The 26,213-nt window shown below is 32.4% G+C and overlaps 1 protein-coding gene across 1 annotated transcript in view; it reads right to left on the bottom strand.

Moving 5' to 3' along the window:
* Positions 1-25,292, bottom strand: part of LOC117316289 (MAM and LDL-receptor class A domain-containing protein 1-like) — a gene marked incomplete in the record, with an annotated part of 107,863 nt that extends 82,571 nt beyond the window's left edge. Inside the window, 12 exon segments of the mRNA XM_033870827.1 lie at positions 602-925; positions 1,320-1,409; positions 1,837-1,970; positions 7,403-7,526; positions 8,125-8,202; positions 10,541-10,645; positions 12,189-12,437; positions 13,238-13,309; positions 14,686-14,709; positions 15,227-15,286; positions 22,245-22,613; positions 25,176-25,292. Coding sequence (XP_033726718.1) covers positions 602-925; positions 1,320-1,409; positions 1,837-1,970; positions 7,403-7,526; positions 8,125-8,202; positions 10,541-10,645; positions 12,189-12,437; positions 13,238-13,309; positions 14,686-14,709; positions 15,227-15,286; positions 22,245-22,587 — 1,603 coding nt within the window.
* Between the last annotated feature and the right edge of the window lie 921 nt (positions 25,293-26,213).

Genomic DNA, 26,213 nt, shown 5'->3' on the forward strand with positions numbered 1-26,213 from the left:
GGTAAAGAGTATTAGTAACTTTTGGTATTGTTTACAATGTCAAGTATATGACAGTCCATTCTTGTTACTGATTATATAGGCAGTCTTTGTCAGAGATATAGCGATCCATTCTTGTTACTGATTATATAGGCAGTCTTTGTCAGAGATATAGCGATCCATTCTTGTTACTGATTATATAGGCAGTCTTTGTCAGAGATATAGCGGTCCATTCTTGTTACTGATTATATAGGCAGTCTTTGTCAGAGATATAGCGGTCCATTCTTGTTACTGATTATATAGGTAGTCTTTGTCAGAGATATAGCGACCCATTCTTGTTACTGATTATATAGGCAGTCTTTGTCAGAGATATAGCGGTCCATTCTTGTTACTGATTATATAGGTAGTCTTAATTAGTCAAAGATGTAGCGATCCATTCTTGTTACTGATTATATAGGTAGTCTTTGTCAGAGATATAGCGATCCATTCTTGTTACTGATTATATAGGCAGTCTTTGTCATAGTTGTTAGCATCTTTGAGTAAAATAACAAAATAATCAACAAGAAATAGCGGGAAATTTGGCTGAAAAGGAAGAAAACATGTTTGAATGGTGTTTGTGACCTACCAAGACAAGGAGCATCATCAATTCTAATGTAGTTGAGAGATACAACATTATGGAAGTTCTCTGTTCCTGTATCAGACCCTCTGGTATAGGAAAAGTTAGCAGTGACTGCCACATTTGCTGGAAGGTCAATACATGCTTTGACATTAGAATCGGTGAGAATGTAGTTTGACTGGAACTTGATCTCTTTATTCAATGTCAAGGTCAACAGGCCAACAGCAGAACCAGACAGTTTATAGCTAAAGTGCAGGGAACCATTAGTAATGCTCGGAGAACTGACAAAGTCCACTTGTCCTTCCTGTGTCTTCCATGTTGGGATAACTAGACCTGTAAATACATGTATACAGTAGGTAAGTAACTTGTCAGCACAACTTGTTGACAACATCTTCCACTTGCGTCAATTTAATTCTGTGTAATTGTTAAATTGTATGGGGCTGAATAGATTGTGGCAAGCTGGAACTAGTGATATACATTCTGCAGTACACACTTCTATCCATGTGTGTTTATTTGAATTAATATTCACAGGGTGTTTATTGTCACGCTACAATATTTAATGACGGCAAATATAGCAAAATTCAATTCCGAATGAATACAAGAGGCCCAACGGTCACCTGAGTTTTTATATATTTTAGCATATTTGACCCCTGGGACCTGGCAGTATGAGTGTAGAGTACAGTTGAATTATTTGATGTGATGGGAGCGTTTAGGTAATACTGCGTACCTGTTGATGAACTAACCCAGGCATCGGAGGAATCGTATCCACACCAAGGTATAGGCGGGGTGGTGAAGTCACAGTCAGCACTAGCGTAGCCTTCAACAGAAACAACAATATAAAATAAACATAGATTCCAGACATCAACTCAATTAAGTGAACCAAAGAATTAAAGAAAAAGTCACCTGCTGTGAACTTTAAATGTGAATTCAACAGGAAATCAGAACTCATATTACATAAATATTTGAAATAGGACATGACAGAAGAATTACATGTATTTATTTTACAACAATCATGACACATTCTAGTTATAAAGTTATATATATAATTAGTCAAAGCACCCAAGAGAAACCCATATATAGTCAGGCAGGCGATTCCATATATTTTCAGGTCTGATCAGGGCATCAAACCCTATTGTTTCCATTGTGAAAGGCGAATATGACATCCACACAATTACTTTAAAGGATACCGGTACACTAGTAAATAAACCTTTGATAGCTGGATGTTAGTTAATTGTCTTACTCACCACAATATGTTATTCCCTCAGAGCAGAATGTTAATACAGACACGTAACAGTCAGACAGTGTAGTACTGTTGTCTGTACATATCACATTGATACCTTCCTCAACACTTTCGCCAGTGAATTCAGAGTTTGCCGCACTGTATAAAAAAAGAATAGAATACTGATTAGTAAAACTGATTGAATTGAATATACCCAAAAAATTAAATTTCACAGATGGATTTGAGAAGAAGTTCAAAATGTTTTTTGTTCATGAAAAACCATGATATTGCACAATCATATGTCACAAAATGGCCTCCATGATTGCCATATCAAAGTTTTTACGAGGCTGAAAAATAAATAAAAAAATAAAAAAATAAATGCTTTATCAGGTTGTAGGTTAACACTTTTGAGGTTAGGAATAAGCAAGTCATTACAACTTGACAGAATGATAAATTTTGTTGAACCATATAATGTACTGCTTGAAACTTGAGGAAAAAAGTAAAGCCTTATATAGGTGTTTGATGTTTTATTGAATATGTATTATGGAATAACGTCAAGCAAAAGTAGCAATTGAATTAAACTTTGCCAAGCCCTTAAGGCATTTAACCTTATTATCAAGTTTGAAGAAAATCTGGTAACACCTGTTCAAGTGTTCTCATAGAAATGGCAGAAAATGACTGTTTTAGTTGATGATGGGGCCATCACTCCCTCCAACTAATATACTGCAAAGAATTACATGCTACATGTGAGGGAATAACTAGAAAATGTTTACAGCAGCGGACATCAGACCATTGACTATACAGATTTTGATTAGATACCTTGCTTGTTGAAGAGATTTTATTGAAGGTAGAAAAGTGTCACTACACCCCGGGCGCATTATCAACAGAGTAATCGGTTGATTAGTGGAATGAGAATTGAAAATTAAAATAGTGTTCATTATAACAAGTTCTTGTATTCTGTGCAAATAATATTTGCAAGAAATGAATATACATCTACATATCTAGCATTTTGCTTCTTTTTGTTTACACAATCCATCACTTAAGAAAACAAAGAGAGGTTTTCTCATACCTATTTTCAACTAATAAGTATAGCAAGAGTGAGTCCAACACAGTGTTTCTTCCAAAAATTTATTCCTGCAGTTGTTTACATGTTTCGACTGTTAGACAGTCGTCATCAGATTGGTTCTGATGACGACTGTCTAACAGTCGAAACATGTAAACAACTGCAGGAATACATTTTTGGAAGAAACATCGTGTTGGACTCACTCTTGCTATACTTATTACCTGGATTTTATGTGAGACCTCGGTATCTACTAGGATCCACGGCTGTTTCATCAAGATCAGTACCGAATTCTACCTAGAGGGACGTTGCGTCTCCACCCCCCGTAGTGATTATTTTCAACTAGTTGTAGCCTTGTATAGCCCTGCCTATGTAACTGTCAATCAATTTCCCATTGACCGACAGAAAGACTATTACGCCTAGTGTTTTGCGCAACTGACAAAACCAATACACCTGAGCTAATTGAGTATACTGATTAGACCCCTATCCACCTAATCCCCATCCCCGGGGCCAAAAAGTTAAATTTTTTTTTTTTGCCCTAATTAACCACTTTCTTTGCAAGAGGTAAATATCATTCATGACATTGGTCGACCCGCTAAAAGAACTTGGGCTGGTGTAATATGATAGATATTTACTATATGGTTGTGTCAATATGATAGATATTTACTATATGTAACTGTCAATATGATAGATATTTACTATATGTAACTGTCAATATGATAGATATTTACTATATGTAACTGTCAATATGATATATATTTACTATATGTAACTGTCAATATGATATATATTTACTATAGGGTTGTGTCAATATGATAGATATTTACTATATGTAACTGTCAATATGATAGATATTTACTATATGTAACTGTCAATATGATATATATTTACTATATGTAACTGTCAATATGATATATATTTACTATATGTAACTGTCAATATGATATATATTTACTATATGTAACTGTCAATATGATATATATTTACTATATGTAACTGTCAATATGATAGATATTTACTATATGTAACTGTCAATATGATAGATATTTACTATATGTAACTGTCAATATGATATATATTTACTATATGTAACTGTCAATATGATAGATATTTACTATAAGTAACTGTCAATATGATAGATATTTACTATAGGGTTGTGTCAATATGATATATATTTACTATAGGGTTGTGTCAATATGATAGATATTTACTATATGTAACTGTCAATATGATAGATATTTACTATATGTAACTGTCAATATGATAGATATTTACTACAAGTAACTGTCAATATGATAGATATTTACTATATGTAACTGTCAATATGATAGATATTTACTATATGTAACTGTCAATATGATAGATATTTACTATATGTAACTGTCAATATGATATATATTTACTATATGTAACTGTCAATATGATATATATTTACTATATGTAACTGTCAATATGATAGATATTTACTATATGTAACTGTCAATATGATAGATATTTACTATAAGGTTGTGTCAATATGATAGATATTTACTATATGTAACTGTCAATATGATAGATATTTACTATATGTAACTGTCAATATGATAGATATTTACTATATGTAACTGTCAATATGATAGATATTTACTATATGTAACTGTCAATATGATAGATATTTACTATATGTAACTGTCAATATGATAGATATTTACTATATGTAACTGTCAATATGATAGATATTTACTATATGGTTGTGTCAATATGATATATATTTACTATAAGGTTGTGTCGATATGATAGATATTTACTATATGTAACTGTCAATATGATAGATATTTACTATATGGTTGTGTCAATATGATAGATATTTACTATATGTAACTGTCAATATGATAGATATTTACTATATGTAACTGTCAATATGATAGATATTTACTATATGTAACTGTCAATATGATATATATTTACTATATGTAACTGTCAATATGATATATATTTACTATAAGGTTGTGTCAATATGAAAGATATTTACTATATGTAACTGTCAATATGATAGATATTTACTATATGTAACTGTCAATATGATATATATTTACTATATGTAACAGTCAATATGATAGATATTTACTATATGTAACTGTCAATATGATATATATTTACTATATGTAACTGTCAATATGATATATATTTACTATAAGGTTGTGTCAATATGAAAGATATTTACTATATGTAACTGTCAAATATGATAGATATTTACTATATGTAACTGTCAATATGATAGATATTTACTATATGGTTGTGTCAATATGATAGATATTTACTATATGTAACTGTCAATATGATAGATATTTACTATAGGGTTGTGTCAATATGATAGATATTTACTATATGTAACTGTCAATATGATAGATATTTACTATATGTAACTGTCAATATGATAGATATTTACTATATGTAACTGTCAATATGATAGATATTTACTATAAGGTTGTGTCAATATGATAGATATTTACTATATGTAACTGTCAATATGATATATATTTACTATATGTAACTGTCAATATGATAGATATTTACTATATGTAACTGTCAATATGATATATATTTACTATATGTAACTGTCAATATGATAGATATTTACTATATGTAACTGTCAATATGATAGATATTTACTATATGTAACTGTCAATATGATATATATTTACTATATGTAACTGTCAATATGATATATATTTACTATATGTAACTGTCAATATGATAGATATTTACTATATGTAACTGTCAATATGATATATATTTACTATATGTAACTGTCAATATGATAGATATTTACTATATGTAACTGTTAATATGATAGATATTTACTATATGTAACTGTCAATATGAACCATGCAAACCTTATACATGCCATACTTTCAGGAGACAAATAAGGGAGATGGATGATTATTTTAAGGGAGTTTTGCCTAAAATATGGGAGATTTAATTGTGTGCGACATAAATATCAACATTTTTACTCAATTTTAAACCAATAAATTCATTTTAAAAGTGATAAAAAATATTTATATTTATTTGAGATATTAATCATACTATATGAAAACAACAACAAGTTGTAAGGGTAAAATGCAATTAGTATACATTCTGATGATATAAAATTATTTTTCATTTTTTCATGTTACACAAAAAGTTTCATAGCTTTATGCATATTACATAAAAGCATTTGAAAAGGGTATCTCATAATTACATTAAAATTAAAGATTAAGACAAGCAGGTTCATTTGTCACATTTATCTTAAAATGAGAAAGCTCAAATCTGAGGGAAAACATCAGTTGTAAAAATCACCATGAAATGTCCTGTGGGATCCCTATAATGGTGGACCATTTATTTAGATATAAAAATATTCAAAGTGTACAATAGATGTGCTAATTTTGATAGTTTTATAAAAGAAAAGATCAAATTTCATCATGCTATCTCTGATCCACGATACATATCTTATATGAAAATCATATGTGATTTTGCGTCTGACCATGCAGGCTCTGAATCAATTACCATTGACAAATTATGGTCCTAAAAGAAAACAAAGAATAATTCCAGTCTGTTAAAGGGAGTTAAAGTTGTTTGTAAGCAACTTGCCTTTAATTTGTGGTGATAGATATTCTAGCGCAAACATTACACCAACCATAGGGCGAACTTGATTCTGATGTGCCGGTGTGCCGGCGGCAAGACGGCAAAACTACTTGATTGTGTCCCGAATATGCGCACGCAATTTCAGCATGTGCCGATCGGCGTAAATTCCTGCCGGTTTGGAAGCACCGGCACACCGGCAAATAAGATGGTGTCATGTTCATCGAAAGATTAGATTAAGTGAGAAGTTAAAGAATTTCAACTTGATTTGGGCGTGTCAGGCTATTTTAGTCATATATATTGCAAAATAAGTTGATTTTGAATGTTTTGCAGCAATTTCCATGTTTACAATGCTTTGGAAATATGTTTATTCATATATAGAAATACATAAAATAAATGTGTTTTGGTCTATGTCGGCCATATTGCAACTGAGCCGCTTTGCTTGAATGTACGTGCAGGCGACAAGCTCAAAACCGGCAAACAGCACAAACGGCAAGCTAAAATCAAGTTCGCCCGGAGCTTCGTGTGAAGGCCTGTCCAATAGGTGCCATTTTGACTGAGTGGTCACATGAACAGACGGATCACGTGATCACTAAATTTAGCCAAATCTCACAAAATCTTGTGGAAAACACTAACGAATTGTAACAAAAATGACGTCTGCCAAAATACTGGAGGGAATAACAAAATACGGGAATTCAGGCTCTCCTCCCGGGAGTAAAATAAATGACTTGAGAATAAAGGAGATTTTGTCTCACACTGTCGTACGGCATGTATAAAATCTCTTGAGGGATTCTCAAAGTGCATGCATGACATTGATTTACAATGACACTGTAATAACAATTATATTGTACATAGTCAAACTGTGTGACCAGTTAATGAATAAGCTGGTCTGTATATATTAAGAAACAAATTTAATGTATCCAATACTTGCCTAAACCCAGCTTTCTTGCACAGCATTTGTGCCTCTGAAGATGGTAGGTAACATGAAGGAACTGCCTTTCCTTCATAGGTTACCATGGCTACCCCATCGTTGTCAACAGTCACATTTATATTTTCTGAGAATGAATGAGTAGAATAATTGAGAACAGCAGCATGAAGTGATGTCTTCAATAATTGACAAGTTACTAGTAAATAAAAAGCTGTATATCTCTTTTTTGTTGCATTCCTCAATAAGCCTGTTGTCTCGTAATAAGTCTACCCTTACCTAAATGTTGTGAATTTCATTAGAAATGCCAACAAAAACAATTTTGCAGTCAGGCTGGTGACCATATACCTTTTCACATATGATGGGGGAATTGAACCCTAGCTGCCCATGCGAAAGGAAATTAAGATGAAGTGTGTTACCATTGTACCACCTGCCTGCCCTTCATCACATAAAGGACAATAACTCTGTAATAAATATGCTCAAATTTAAACAATACCTCCATAGAATTCGACAAGGATTTTGGCATTACTGGGATGCAAGCCATATAACACATGGAGGAGGCTTTCCCTATCATTTTTCCATTTTCCAAGAAAAATGATATAAATTGAATGGCTATATGCAAACATTAATTATACAAAAAAATGTATAATACAGATACATTATACATGTATGTCCAATCCATCTAATTTTCCTTGCCATGCTGGCTTATTATAACTAGAGTACAGTACCTGCTATAGACACTGGCCAGCTGATGGCAGGGACTTGAGTAGTAGTGGGTAGTGTAGTAAAGTTGAAGTTTTGTATACCTGTAAAATAAAGTAATTTGAGTTATAATATTTCTGTAAATGACTAAAACTGTATGTTATTCTGTCCATCAGGATAGTATTAGTTTAACTCACTGTCACGTCTCACAGTAAACTCTAAACTCAATATCTATCAATTTAACTCACTGTTGGGTCTCACAGTAAACACTAAACTCAATATCTATCAATTTAACTCACTGTTGGGTCTCACAGTAAACACTAAACTCAATATCTATTATAACTCACTGTTGGGTCTCACAGTAAACACTAAACTCAATATCTATCAATTTAACTCACTGTTGGGTCTCACAGTAAACTCTAAACTCAATATCTATTATAACTCACTGTCGGGTCTCACAGTAAACACTAAACTCAATATCTATCAATTTACACACTGTTGGGTCTCACAGTAAACACTAAACTCAATATCTATCAATTTAACTCACTGTTGGGTCTCACAGTAAACTCTAAACTCAATATCTATTATAACTCACTGTCGGGTCTCACAGTAAACACTAAACTCAATATCTATTATAACTCACTGTCGGGTCTCACAGTAAACACTAAACTCAATATCTATTATAACTCACTGTCGGGTCTCACAGTAAACACTAAACTCAATATCTATCAATTTAACTCACTGTCGGGTCTCACAGTAAACACTAAACTCAATATCTATCAATTTAACTCACTGTCGGGTCTCACAGTAAACACTAAACTCAATATCTATTATAACTCACTGTCGGGTCTCACAGTAAACACTAAACTCAATATCTATCAATTTAACTCACTGTTGGGTCTCACAGTAAACTCTAAACTCAATATCTATCATAACTCACTGTTGGGTCTCACAGTAAACACTAAACTCAATATCTATCAATTTAACTCACTGTTGGGTCTCACAGTAAACTCTAAACTCAATATATATTATAACTCACTGTCACGTCTCACAGTAAACTCTAAACTTAATATCAATCATAACTCACTGTCACGTCTCACAGTAAACTCTAAACTCAATATCTATTATAACTCACTGTCGGGTCTCACAGTAAACACTAAACTCAATATCGATCATAACTCACTGTCACGTCTCACAGTAAACTCTAAACTCAATATCTATTATAACTCACTGTCGGGTCTCACAGTAAACACTAAACTCAATATCGATCATAACTCACTGTCACGTCTCACAGTAAACTCTAAACTCAATATCTATTATAACTCACTGTCACATCTCACAGTAAACTCTAAACTTAATATCGATCATAACTCACTGTCACGTCTCACAGTAAACATCAAACACAATCTCAATTATCTGGTTAAATCACCACCATTTACATAGAAATTCTGATCAGTAAAATTACTATGTACAACTGCACAGGTGTTATCAGGTAGGTACTTACTATATATAACTGTACAGGTGTTATCAGGTAGCCACTTACTAGGTATAACTGTACAGGTGTTATCAGGTAGCTACTTACTAATATATAACTGTACATGTGTTATCAGGTAGGTACTTACTATGTATAACTGTACAGGTGTTATCAGGTGGCTATTTACTAGGTATAACTGTACAGGTGTTATCAGGTAGCTACTTACTAATATATAACTGTACAGGTGTTATCAGGTAGCTACTTACTTTGTATAACTGTACAGGTGTTATCAGGTGGCTATTTACTATGTATAACTGTACAGGTGTTATCAGGTAGCTACTTACTATGTATAACTGTACAGGTGTTATCAGGTGGCTATTTACTATGTATAACTGTACAGGTGTCATCAGGTAGCTACTTACTATGTATAACTGTACAGGTGTTATCAGGTAGCTACTTACTATGTACAACTGTACAGGTGTTATCAGGTAGCTACTTACTATGTATAACTGTACAGGTGTTATCAGGTAGCTACTTACTATGTATAACTGTACAGGTGTTATCAGGTAGCTACTTACTATGTATAACTGTACAGTTGTTATCAGGTAGCTACTTACTATGTATAACTGTACAGGTGTTATCAGGTAGCTACTTACTTTGTATAACTGTACAGGTGTTATCAGGTAGCTACTTACTTTGTATAACTGTACAGGTGTTATCAGGTAGCTACTTACTATGTATAACTGTACAGGTGTTATCAGGTAGCTACTTACTTTGTATAACTGTACAGGTGTTATCAGGTAGCTACTTACTTTGTATAACTGTACAGGTGTTATCAGGTAGCTACTTACTATGTACAACTGTACAGGTGTTATCAGGTAGCTACTTACTATGTATAACTGTACAGGTGTTATCAGGTAGCTACTTACTATGTATAACTGTACAGGTGTTATCAGGTAGCTACTTACTATGTATAACTGTACAGGTGTTATCAGGTAGCATGTCACAGATGTTCATATAGTAACTAGGCTCAGGAAATGAAGGCTGACAGAATCCCAAAATATCAAAATATTCTGAAAAAAACAAAGATTTAAAAAAAAACTTAACTTATATAAAAAACTCAGTACATGGGAAAAATATAATAAGCGTGATATGATACATAAGTGAGTTCAACTGTAACAAATTTCCACTGTCAAAATCAAGCTTAACCAGCACAGTGATTTTTTAGGCCATTTCTTAGAAATTACGCTAGAACCAATCAGAAGTATATTCTATTTCTATCTTAAGCATCAAATGTAGAAACAATCGGAAATTTCACTTATTGATTGCCAATAGCAAAATCCGAGACTAAAAACAGTATTTGATGGTTGAGGCCATTTTTATCAACACAAATTAATATCACATTAACTGTAATCATTACAGTGATGACATTACGGACAAGACAAGTAATACTCACATTTCCAAAATAACCTTTCAGGATGTTTTTGATGTTTGTTAAACTTGAATTAAGTTTCAATAGTGAAAACTGATAAAGGAATAGAATATACCAAATATCTGATTTTGCAATTATCAGACCTCCTGTCATATCTCTGTTAACAGATTACCTGTATCGATCATCACATATCTGAACATCTGCATCACTGAAGGAATAACATCAACCCTCCAACTGGTTCAGATAATGAACTCCCATATTATCTACCATAATTTCCTGTATATTGCCTGCCCTGTTAGAGTGCTCACACAAGTGGAAACTAGAACTGTCGTCCAGAGGGCCAACTCATAACCCCCGCCCCTCCACCACCTGTTTGGTGAAGATTTTCCAACAAAAACCTGTTTTTAGTGAACGGGTTACCACGACAACCTAAATTTGTGGGGAAAAAACCTGCATGCATATGTACACATTATGAGTCCCTAACATTCCTGTGTATTTCAAATGAAATCGGTTGAAAGCTAAATAGGAGTTGTCCGAGTTGTCTTGACAAAGTGTTCCACAAGAATATGGGTATTGAAACCTGGTAACCATGGAAACCGAAAATTCTGTAGAGAAATATCATACATGTACATTTACACATGGTTCCTATCACTCCTGTGTAGTTTGACTTGAAGCAGTTCACAGGTTTATGAGAAGTTGAATGGACAAAATTCCCCCTCTACCAAAAAACGAAGTATAGTGACCTGGTTACCATGGTAACCACAAAATTACAACATGCACACACAATGTATAAGGGTTATTGCCATAAAGTTTCGTTGAAATTCCCTCAGTAGTTTAGGAAGAGTAGCCAGTACAGCGTTGTGTCTACAGACTCACCCCAAAAACCTAATATAGTATATCATAATGGTTTTATAATTTAAAATTTGCAGATAGCCCACTCCGGTGCATTGCCCGCGGGTTACATAAGTACAACTTCTCTATATCCTATAGCCCGCAGAAAGCATTTTTCAAATGTTTTAAATCATATATAGTCTGCAGGCAATATGTAAGAAAAAAAAGGAATGCATTCTAAGTAATCTAAATTGTTCATTTTATATGATAATAGCGAGGTATTAAAATAATTCAATAACAAACAATTTAAAATATTTGTTTTTGATAGAAACATTGGTAGGGTGAATACCTACTTTCACATTGGTCCTTACAGAGCTGTTGTATGTTGCCGTTAGAACAGACTGGGAAATGGATAGCACAAAGACCCTCAGTGAGAGCGTCCTCACATTCTGAAGATGGTACATTGGATACCAACGCCGAATAGGCAGCACTCATGGATGACTCTGATTCCCAGGTGGACTCATGACACAGAACATTGGGTAGTAATGTAAAGTTAAAGCCATACTTGTTACATCTGTCATGGTGTACTGTTTCACACAAATCTGAAAAAAACACCAATCAATAGAGACTTGATTTATTAATGACATGCAATTGTTGTATTTCAAAACATTGTTGAACAATTAGTTTATATTTGTAACCCTGGTAAATACTAGCCGCAATGTACCGCTTGGCTAGAAAGATCTCTGTAGCTTGATCGGTTGAGCGTAAGACTAGTAAGCCAGAGGTCCAGGGTTCGATCCCTAGCGGAGGCAGTGATTTAAATTTAATTAATCCTGCGCTCTGTTACATGGGCGCCCAACTAACAGCTATATTTTTCAGAATTGGGCATTTTTACTGTACAATGCTACCCATGCAATGATGTGCTCCTTACACTGGAAGTTTGGCTGATACCTCTTTGTCAGAAATTAAATTCAACTTTATGGAGTCAGAGAACAATTTAATGTAATATTCCTTGAACGGATCAATATTAAATCTATAACATTTTATGTATCATGATTAGTCCAGTTTCTCAATTAAATCGAAACATTAATTTATCTACCTTCTTTTATAAATGTCAGTAATATTTTGTCATGAGCATGCTGATCAGGTGACAGTCACATGATGTACAGATTATTAGATAAGTTTGAAATGAGATGTTTATTCTTACCTGAGGGAGGGAAATGATCAGAAAGGGAAATTATTTTTCTATAGCAAATTACATAATTGTATCTCCCCTTAGATTTCGCTTTCTTGCATCGTGTGCAAAGTGTGTTGCCCATTTCAAAATATCACTCCCCCCCCCCCCCCCCCAAGAGACTTCTAAATAGTAGGCAAGTATGTCTTAGAGTGAACAATGAATTACCAGGCATTGTAGTTGGAGTTGTTGATGGGACCTGGGTGGTAGTTGTATTTGGTGGAGATCCATCGGTGGTATCTACAACATAAAACATTCAAGTTATGATTTCAACTTTTAAACATTCAACATTTATATTTACATTAGTATTTTAGGGAGGTCAAACATATGTGAAAAAAACCCAAAAAACTCACACAGATATATCCCTTATCTCTTCATCAATAAAATAAATCCATCTAGGGGTTTGGGGGATATCTTGTAGACAACTTTGTTTATTTCAGAAGTGGTCAAATGTAACCTTTGATGTTTAAGTTGACTGATGGCCACTAAAATTTAATTAAGTGTAGAATGTGTACATTCATGAACCCATTGACAGCTGCCATTACATCACAGTATTCTACACCTGTACCTCAGATCTTCACTTGCGGTTACGTGACCAGTACTCCAACGGACTGAGCAGTTCCTAACTCCTTAATGTAACCATGCAATCTAATTAAAATTAGACTTGTAATTTCCACTCCTCTACAATACTCTACGATGCACTGGAATACAAGATCTAACGATACCCCGTAGGAGGTCATCTCAGCATGACCTTTGAGCTTCAAATATAAGCCAATGAAGACTGGTCAATGTCGTCATTAATCAACAAATGACAAAGAGGCTTATACGAGCCTTCTGTTGCGTCTCATTAGTATTCACAACTCAATTCAGCGCTTGATTTGAAAAACATGTACACAAAATTTCACAAATATAACTGCATTATGTAAACGGCCACGGTAGTAGAAATATTGCTAATCCTCTGGACGTTAACTTGAAAGAAGAACAGAAAACGATTAAACAATATCTTGTTGCCAACTGGATTTCGAAAATCTTTACCGTAAACGTTATAATTATATTCCCTTTCAAACTATTTTTTCACGACGCCCTTGCCTTCACTGTCTATATCTCGAACGATGAAGGAAAAACCAAACAGACAACACACGTTTGTTAAATTATAAATACGTTGAGATTTCTTGGTGAGCCAGGGTGGGCAAAGCCATGTTGTTTACCGTTGCTTTGCAACCATCGGAATACCTCGGGAACGTTGTGTAAGTATTCATACTTCTGAAGAATGAAATCACACCGACAATTCCATAGGCAGCGCGTTGATTGGCTGAACTCAAAGGTCATGCTGAGATGACCTCCTACGGGGCATCGTTAGATCTTGTATTCCAGTGTATCGTAGAGTATCGTAGAGGAGTGGAAATTACAAGTCTAATTTTAATTAGATTGTGTAAACATGCAATATATGAGAATGTCTGGCTTTTTCCTGGGGAAATTACCACCTGACAGATTTTTATGTATGGCAAAAGTGTAAAATTAGGGGAGAAGTGGGAGAAGGTGAGCTATGTACAGTAGATCATACTCCAGATTGTATATAAAATCAGGCAAACAAACATAACCAAGTCAAGCCTTACCTGAGACTGTTGATCCGGGGGGGCCTACAACATACAATGTTAAACTGTCAGCTTTCTTTTTCATTTTTACATAAACAACACTCATCAAGAATTAAAACTGGAGGGAATGCACATCATTCAACAATGTCGTCATTTTAGAGGGAGGTAATTCATTATGTCACCATTATAGAGGGAGGTAACTAATTAATGTCACCATTATAGAGGGAGGTAACTAATTAATGTCACGTACATTATAGAGGGAGGTAACTCATTAATGGCACCATTATAGAGGGAGGTAACTCATTAATGGCACCATTATAGAGGGAGGTAACTCATTAATGGCACCATTATAGAGGGAGGTAACTCATTAATGGCACCATTATAGAGGGAGGTAACTCAGCAATGTCAGATATTATGAAAATAATTTTTCAAAGTAACAAATGTTACATTCACTAATACCAATGTTAATAGATTAAGAAGACGTTCTGTTTGACCGTCACTTCTGCCACTTATCATTTGCATTTTGATAATAATTATTTCATATCATTAAGAATATAATTACCAGTGGTAGTATTAGTAACTGATGTTGTTGCAGATGAAGGTATCTCAGTTGTTGAAATATCTGAAACATTAAATAAATGCAGAGTTAAAAAAATATCCAATGAGAGTTCAACAAGAAATATCTTTAAAAAAGATAAACCGCATAGTACTAATGCTGGGTTGTTATAATGTAAAACTGCTGGTGAAATAAATTAACGAACTAATGCGTTTCAGCACGGATAACAAAATTATATCAGTTTGAATCATTTTTGGTGATAATAAAACTGCATTTGAATCAGGAATAAAATAACTGCATTTGAATCAGGAATAAAATTTTATTAATGTGTCATTTGATTAGGAACATCCACTTATTCAGCTTGCATTCAATCTTAACTTTGTTTCGTTTTAATTGCATATCTGCATTTCGCATTTACCGTTACATTGACCAGTCACACACTTCATCTTAACCAGTAACGCCACCTGTAGGGTCATGCATATCCGGGGCTAAAAGAATATTATATGGCTATGCCGAAAAACAAGAGGCCCATGGGCCTAAACTGTCATCTTGCTTCAACAGACCCTATAGTACTATATTGTAGCATATTTTTTTTTTTTTTTTTTTTTTTTTTTTATCTTTCAAAATTTTTTATTTTCTTCCATACATATGCATACACGTAGCAATACATAATATTGGTGTATATTTAATCGCAACAATTACACTTTGTATTGATGAGCGAATTTTTTATTAAGCGTATATTGTAGCATACTTAGTAGCAGCATTGTGATACTGACAATAATTGCGATTTGGCAATACTGTACGTTAGCCAGAGCAGCCGTCTCTGATAACTGAGCAACCAATAAAATAATACTTGGTCAGAACCATCAGCATCATTTCCAGCAAGTTTGAGCTGAAACCAACTGGTGGAAACTTTGAAATATGATTTTCAAAATGGCGACCATTGCAGTCATCTTGGATTGCAGACTGAACTGAAAATAACAACACTTGGCTTGGATCATTTCAGTAAATCTAGTGCTGAATTCCAGTGGTGGAACTTGATAAGAAGTTTAAAGTTGCTGTTGTTCAGGAAAACCATGATTGCACAATCATGTTACAAAATGGCCGTTGTGGTGGCCATGTCAAACATTTCACATGGCCGAAAAGTACCAACACTCTTTTGACTTCCCTTCCTTATCATTCCTACCAATTTTCAGCTCAAAGGCACCAGCAGAACTGGAGAAGAAGTTTGAAATATGTTTTTCAAGATGGCAGCTATGGTGGCCATCTTGGACTTCAGACCAACCCTTAAAAGAAACACTTGGTCAGGACCATCTCATGAGCTAAATACCACTGGTGGAACTTGAGAAGAAGTTAGAAATGTGAAAAGATTATGAACAGCACATGACTCACACTACACTATATATATGATTGACAAAACACCATTGGCTATAGTCATCCTGACCTTTCAGGTCAGATGACTTAAAAATCTGCTTATAACTATGAATATTACAATTGTGGAACATTTTGGACCAATGGCTGGCAGATATATTGCTGAAAATTACATCAGCTGTCCTCTTTCAAATTTCAAACAAAAAAAAGCAATTGAAAGGAACAAATTAGGCTTTACCAGGTGTAAGATTTGTAAGTTTTCTTTAAAACATATTTGATTTTTAACCATAACCAAACTTGAATGCCCTTCCCATTAAACTGTTTAAAAAGGGTATTTCCGTTTTTAAAAAAAATTGGATTTTTAGAGTCAGAGAGATTTCATGACACTTACATACAGTATCATTGGATACATACTAGATAACTCCATTTAAAACTTTGATTGGGAATAACTTGGTCAAGTAAAATCAGTATTTTAACATATAAACTCGTACTTCCTTCAGCATCAGGTCACCTACAACATGACACCCAAAATTTCAATTATCCAACCTCCTGCTGTGTCACATGACAACTTTACAAAATGTTATTTATCCTTACATCTCCATAAATGAACAATGTATGTGCCATCTGAGTGACTTTTATAAACAGCATTGCACTGCATTTCTTGACGCAATTGGTCAATTTCTCCTTACTGATATAATTTTAATTATAAATAATGCTCTCTGTCAAGTGAGAGAATTGTATCTTATCCTCCATCTTGTTCAGAAGTAAATCATTAAAATACCTCATACATTTAATCTCACATAACAGAATCTCTTTCTCAATTATGTAAAATCTCGACACATACACCTCAACAGAAATCGGTCAAATTGCAGTAATGGTGACTGCCTCACTGAACAACATACATGAGTCCCGTCTCAATCCAGAGCAATGAAAGGGTAAAGTATCTTGCCCAAGGATACAACTACCACAGCATCCTTTTTATCATTTTGCCGAGAAACACAAACTAGGTAACATTGGTACGGTATAGTGTCAAATCACACATCTAATTCTCTATATCGCAAAAAAACTTACTTACCTGTTTGTCTCACATCTATCATAACATTTAAAGACTATTTACTTTTAATATTTCTTTTATGATCTATAAAATCTCATTTACATATCACTAGATATTATAAAATCCCATATACACCTCATTAGAAATCAATGACTGTTATTATAATATTGATATGAAATAGACTGTTTACCTTGTTGATAAGATGGAAAATATTATTGTTACTTTATTCACACATGACTAATATATTATATACTATATTATACAATGTTTTACCTTGTTCACACATGATTTATAAATAATTTATAGAATGGTTCACCTTGTTCACACATGACTAATATTATTTATAATTTATAGAATGTTTTACCTTCTTCACACATGACTTACATTATCTATTATCTATAGAATGTTTTACCTTGTTCACACATGCCTATATTATTTATGATTTAAAGAATGTTTTACCTTGTTCACACATGACTAATATTATTTATAATTTATAGAATGTTTTACCTTGTTCACACATGACTAATATTATTTATAATTTATAGAATGTTTTACCTTGTTCACACATGACTAATATTATTTATAATTTATAGAATGTTTTACCTTGTTCACACATGACTAATATTATCTATAATTTATAGAATGTTTTACCTTGTTCACACATGACTAATATTATTTATAATTTATAGAATGTTTTACCTTGTTCACACATGACTTATATTATCTATAATTCATAGAATGTTTTACCTGTTTCACAAATGACTAATATAATTATTTATAATTTATAGAATGTTTTACCTATTCTTCACACATAACTAATATTATTTATAATTCATAGAATGTTTTACCTTGTTCACACAAGACTAATATTATAGATCTATAATTTATAGAATGTTTTACCTTGTTCACACATGACTAATATTATTTATAATTTATAGAATGTTTTACCTTGTTCACACATGACTTATATTATCTATAATTCATAGAATGTTTTACCTGTTTCACACAAGACTAATATTATCTATAATTTATAGAATGTTTTACCTTGTTCACACATGACTAATATTATTTATAATTTATAGAATGTTTTACCTTGTTCACACATGACTTATATTATCTATAATTCATAGAATGTTTTACCTGTTTCACAAATGACTAATATTATTCATAATTTATAGAATGTTTTACCTTGTTCACAAATGACTAATATTATTCATAATTTATAGAATGTTTTACCTTGTTCACACATGACTTATATTATCTATAATTTATAGAATGTTTTACCTTGTTCACACATGACTTACATTATCTATAATTTATAGAATGTTTTACCTTGTTCACACATGACTAATATTATTCATAATTTATAGAATGTTTTACCTTCTTCACAGAGGACTAATATTATTTATAATTCATAGAATGTTTTACCTATTGTTCACACATGACTAATATTATTTATAATTTATAGAATGTTTTACCTTGTTCACATATGACTTATATTATCTATAATTTATAGAATGTTTTACCTTGTTCACACATGACTAATATTATTCATAATTTATAGAATTTTTTACCTTGTTCACACATGACTTATATTATTCATAATTTATAGAAAGTTTTACCTTGTTCACACATGACTAATATTATTTATAATTTATAGAATGTTTTACCTTGTTCACACATGACTTATATTATCTATTATCTATAGAATGTTTTACCTTGTTCACACATGACTAATATTATTTAAAATTTATAGAATGTTTTACCTTGTTCACACATGACTAATATTATTTGAAATTTATAGAATGTTTACCTTGTTCACATATGACTTATATTATCTATAATTTATAGAATGTTTTACCTTGTTCACACATGACTAATATTATTCATAATTTATAGAATTTTTTACCTTGTTCACACATGACTTATATTATTCATAATTTATAGAATGTTTTACCTTGTTCACACATGACTTATATTATCTATAATTTATAGAATGTTTTACCTTGTTCACACATGACTTACATTATCTATAATTTATAGAATGTTTTACCTTGTTCACACATGACTAATATTATTCATAATTTATAGAATGTTTTACCTTCTTCACAGAGGACTAATATTATTTATAATTCATAGAATGTTTTACCTATTGTTCACACATGACTAATATTATTTATAATTTATAGAATGTTTTACCTTGTTCACATATGACTTATATTATCTATAATTTATAGAATGTTTTACCTTGTTCACACATGACTAATATTATTCATAATTTATAGAATTTTTTACCTTGTTCACACATGACTTATATTATTCATAATTTATAGAAAGTTTTACCTTGTTCACACATGACTAATATTATTTATAATTTATAGAATGTTTTACCTTGTTCACACATGACTTATATTATCTATTATCTATAGAATGTTTTACCTTGTTCACACATGACTAATATTATTTAAAATTTATAGAATGTTTTACCTTGTTCACACATGACTAATATTATTTGAAATTTATAGAATGTTTTACCTTGTTCACATATGACTTATATTATCTATAATTTATAGAATGTTTTACCTTGTTCACACATGACTAATATTATTCATAATTTATAGAATTTTTTACCTTGTTCACACATGACTTATATTATTCATAATTTATAGAAAGTTTTACCTTGTTCACACATGACTAATATTATTTATAATTTATAGAATGTTTTACCTTGTTCACACATGACTTATATTATCTATTATCTATAGAATGTTTTACCTTGTTCACACATGACTAATATTATTTGAAATTTATAGAATGTTTTACCTTGTTCACACATGACTAATATTATTTGAAATTTATAGAAGGTTTTACCTTGTTCACACAAGACTAATATTATCTATAATTTATAGAATGTTTTACCTTGTTCACATATGACTTATATTATCTATAATTTATAGAATGTTTTACCTTGTTCACAAATGACTAATATTATTCATAATTAATAGAATGTTTTACCTTGTTCACAAATGACTAATATCATTCATAATTTATAGAATGTTTTACCTTGTTCACACATGACTTATATTATCTATAATTCATAGAATGTTTTACCTGTTTCACAAATGACTAATATTATTCATAATTTATAGAATGTTTTACCTTGTTCACAAATGACTAATATTATTCATAATTTATAGAATGTTTTACCTTGTTCACACATGACTTACATTATCTATAATTTATAGAATGTTTTACCTTGTTCACACATGACTAATATTATTCATAATTTATAGAATGTTTTACCTTCTTCACAGAGGACTAATATTATTTATAATTCATAGAATGTTTTACCTATTGTTCACACATGACTAATATTATTTATAATTTATAGAATGTTTTACCTTGTTCACATATGACTTATATTATCTATAATTTATAGAATGTTTTACCTTGTTCACACATGACTAATATTATTCATAATTTATAGAATTTTTTACCTTGTTCACACATGACTTATATTATTCATAATTTATAGAAAGTTTTACCTTGTTCACAAATGACTAATATTATTTATAATTTATAGAATGTTTTACCTTGTTCACACATGACTTATATTATCTATTATCTATAGAATGTTTTACCTTGTTCACACATGACTAATATTATTTAAAATTTATAGAATGTTTTACCTTGTTCACACATGACTAATATTATTTGAAATTTATAGAATGTTTTACCTTGTTCACATATGACTTATATTATCTATAATTTATAGAATGTTTTACCTTGTTCACACATGACTAATATTATTCATAATTTATAGAATTTTTTACCTTGTTCACACATGACTTATATTATTCATAATTTATAGAAAGTTTTACCTTGTTCACACATGACTAATATTATTTATAATTTATAGAATGTTTTACCTTGTTCACACATGACTTATATTATCTATTATCTATAGAATGTTTTACCTTGTTCACACATGACTAATATTATTTGAAATTTATAGAATGTTTTACCTTGTTCACACATGACTAATATTATTTGAAATTTATAGAATGTTTTACCTTGTTCACACAAGACTAATATTATCTATAATTTATAGAATGTTTTACCTTGTTCACATGACTTATATTATCTATAATTTATAGAATGTTTTACCTTGTTCACAAATGACTAATATTATTCATAATTAATAGAATGTTTTACCTTGTTCACAAATGACTAATATCATTCATAATTTATAGAATGTTTTACCTTGTTCACACATGACTTACATTATCTATAATTTATAGAATGTTTTACCTTGTTCACAAATGACTAATTTTATTTAAAATTTATAGAATGGTTTACCTTGTTCACACATGACTAATATTATTTGAAATTTATAGAATGTTTTACCTTGTTAACACATGACTAATATTATCTATAATTTATAGAATGTTTTACCTTGTTCACAAATGACTAATATTATTCATAATTTATAGAATGTTTTACCTTGTTCACAAATGACTAATATTATTCATAATTTATAGAATGTTTTACCTTGTTCACAAATGACTAATATTATTCATAATTTATAGAATGTTTTACCTTGTTCACACATGCCTTCAGCTAGGGTCACATTATCCAGAGCAATAAAACTCTGGTAGGTAGAGCCACTTAATACAATACTGAAGCCTGATGGGAGGTAATCCAGGTACGCTTGATACTGTAACCAAACTACTTCCTTCTTTCCTTTCTCTATTCTCTCCCATTTTAGCTCTTCATCAGAGTTTTCCTTGTACAGCTTCATCTGAAGCTTGGAATATGAGAAAAAGTACGGATGAAACCAAGACACCGAGAAATATAGACAGAAAGTATTGCCGCTGTCAGTCTGTAGATACCCCGGGCTTGTTAGGGATACATCGTATAGGTATGTGTCAGGACTACCCATGTACAGGAAACTCCCTGATGCAGGTTCTGAAAAATACAAAGAGTATACCAGTGAAAATCTTGTATCTATCAGAAACACTTTACCACTGTGCGTCTCAATACTGTAACAAGGTGAAATAGTTTACCACTGTGAGTCTCAATACTGTAACAAGGTGAAATACTTTACCACTGTGCGTCTCAATACTGTAACAAGGTGAAATAGTTTACCACTGTGAGTCTCAATACTGTAACAAGGTGAAATAGTTTACCACTGTGAGTCTCAATACTGTTACGAGGTGAAATAGTTTACCACTGTGCGTCTCAATACTGTAACAAGGTGAAATACTTTACCACTGTGAGTCTCAATACTGTTACAGGGTGAAATACTTTACCACTGTGCGTCTCAATACTGTAACAAGGTGAAATACTTTACCACTGTGAGTCTCAATACTGTTACGAGGTGAAATAGTTTACCACTGTGCGTCTCAATACTGTAACAAGGTGAAATAGTTTACCACTGTGAGTCTCAATACTGTTACGAGGTGAAATAGTTTACCACTGTGCGTCTCAATACTGTAACAAGGTGAAATACTTTACCACTGTGAGTCTCAATACTGTTACAGGGTGAAATACTTTACCACTGTGCGTCTCAATACTGTAACAAGGTGAAATACTTTACCACTGTGAGTCTCAATACTGTTACGAGGTGAAATAGTTTACCACTGTGAGTCTCAATACTGTAACAAGGTGAAATACTTTACCACTGTGAGTCTCAATACTGTAACAAGGTGAAATAGTTTACCACTGTGCGTCTCAATACTGTAACAAGGTGAAATAGTTTACCACTGTGAGTCTCAATACTGTAACAAGGTGAAATAGTTTACCACTGTGCGTCTCAATACTGTAACAAGGTGAAATAGTTTACCACTGTGCGTCTCAATACTGTAACAAGGTGAAATAGTTTACCACTGTGAGTCTCAATACTGTAACAAGGTGAAATAGTTTACCACGGTGCGTCTCAATACTGTAACAAGGTGAAATAGTTTACCACTGTGAGTCTCAATACTGTTACGAGGTGAAATAGTTTACCACTGTGAGTCTCAATACTGCAACAAGGTGAAATAGTTTACCACTGTGAGTCTCAATACTGTTACAGGGTGAAATAGTTTACCACTGTGAGTCTCAATACTGTTACGCGGTGAAATAGTTTACCACTGTGAGTCTCAATACTGTAACAAGGTGAAATAGTTTACCACTGTGAGTCTCAATACTGTAACAAGGTGAAATAGTTTACCACTGTGAGTCTCAATACTGTAACAAGGTGAAATAGTTTACCACTGTGAGTCTCAATACTGTTACAGGGTGAAATACTTTACCACTGTGAGTCTCAATACTGTAACAAGGTGAAATAGTTTACCACTGTGCATTTCAATACTGTAACAAGGTGAAATAGTTTACCACTGTGCGTCTCAATACTGTAACAAGGTGATATACTTTACCACTGTGCGTCTCAATACTGTAACAAGGTGAAATAGTTTACCACTGTGAGTCTCAATACTGTTACGAGGTGAAATACTTTACCACTGTGCGTCTCAATACTGTAACAAGGTGAAATAGTTTACCACTGTGAGTCTCAATACTGTAACAAGGTGAAATAGTTTACCTGTGACTGTGAGTCTCAATACTGTAACAAGGTGAAATAGTTTACCACTGTGAGTCTCAATACTGTTACGAGGTGAAATAGTTTACCACTGTGCGTCTCAATACTGTAACAAGGTGAAATACTTTACCACTGTGAGTCTCAATACTGTTACGAGGTGAAATAGTTTACCACGGTGCGTCTCAATACTGTAACAAGGTGAAATAGTTTACCACTGTGAGTCTCAATACTGTAACAAGGTGAAATAGTTTACCACTGTGCGTCTCAATACTGTTACAGAGTGAAATAGTTTACCACTGTGAGTCTCAATACTGTTACAGAGTGAAATAGTTTACCACTGTGCTTTTCAATACTGTAACAAGGTGAAATAGTTTACCACTGTGAGTCTCAATACTGTAACAAGGTGAAATAGTTTACCACTGTGAGTCTCAATACTGTAACAAGGTGAAATACTTTACCAAAGTGAGTCTCAATACTGTAACAATGTGAAATAGTTTACCACTGTGAGTCTCAATACTGTTACGAGGTGAAATACTTTACCACTGTGCGTCTCAATACTGTAACAAGGTGAAATAGTTTACCACTGTGAGTCTCAATACTGTAACAAGGTGAAATAGTTTACCACTGTGCGTCTCAATACTGTAACAAGGTGAAATAGTTTACCACTGTGAGTCTCAATACTGTAACAAGGTGAAATAGTTTACCACTGTGCGTCTCAATACTGTAACAAGGTGAAATAGTTTACCACTGTGCGTCTCAATACTGTAACAAGGTGAAATAGTTTACCACTGTGCGTCTCAATACTGTAACAAGGTGAAATAGTTTACCACTGTGAGTCTCAATACTGTTACGAGGTGAAATAGTTTACCACTGTGAGTCTCAATACTGTAACAAGGTGAAATAGTTTACCACTGTGAGTCTCAATACTGTAACAAGGTGAAATACTTTACCACTGTTCAAGGTGATGCCCCAGTAAGATAGGGTGGAGTTCCACTGCCATTTACAACCATCGTCATTATCATGGTGGTATCCGCATAAATCCTCGTCATCATATCCACATGTTATATTCAGATCTGAAAGTGATCCAGATTTTTGTAAATGAAAAGTAACATAAATTTTGTACAAATTTTTGATATAGATATTGCACTACAACCCTATTTTCATTATAACAAGGCAAAATTATCTGTGGGCTGAACAATATGTATAGAGCTGATCCTGTGTCATATGGTATGTGTGTAGCAGTTGGTTATTTTGTTTTACTGTAATAAATGTATTATTGTATATATATATATATTAATTGCCAAAGTGGCATATATATTTGAAAAGATGGTGTGAGTGTTGTATTTGTGAATTTTAATTGTCATTTTAGATATTAGGTATACTTACTTAATGCGCATCAGGTCTGGTTTGTAAAAGTTTTGTATTCCCGCGTCTTGTGCTTACATTTACGTAATGTTCAGTTTCCCGCGTCTTGTACATGTACCTTGTGTTGCCCGTGTATGTCATGTATATGTTGTCACGTGACTGAGTGTACCCGACCTGTAGGACCGCGCCACCCGTGGACTATCACATCAGCGACACACGGGTGAGGACGTATATACATGCACGGCTTGACTGTTGACTATCTGCCAGCTTATTGTTAAAGTAAGTTTAAAGTATAAATTTCTAATTATAATAGAGAAGTTGTATAACTGTATTTCTATTTTCTATTATTGTTGAATATAAATATATATCTGGTGGGGTCCTCCGTTGTGCTTTTTACAACGAGAGGCCGTATTCTATCTTTAAAATAAAGTAAGTTCTGGTAATTTTAAATGGTTTTATTTATTATATTTAGTAAAATGGATAGCGTTAACTTGAAGCGGGTTATTTATTTTTGGCTTTCTTTTCCTTAACAGAACGCTTGTGTGCTCGTAATTTATACTTTGTCTACGAGTCCCGTAATATCATCGGGAGAGGAACCCCTGTCCAAGGGATAGGGTATGTAT

The sequence above is a fragment of the Pecten maximus genome, chromosome 18 (assembly GCF_902652985.1).
Source record: "Pecten maximus chromosome 18, xPecMax1.1, whole genome shotgun sequence".
Classification (NCBI taxonomy): Eukaryota; Metazoa; Mollusca; class Bivalvia; order Pectinida; family Pectinidae; genus Pecten; species Pecten maximus.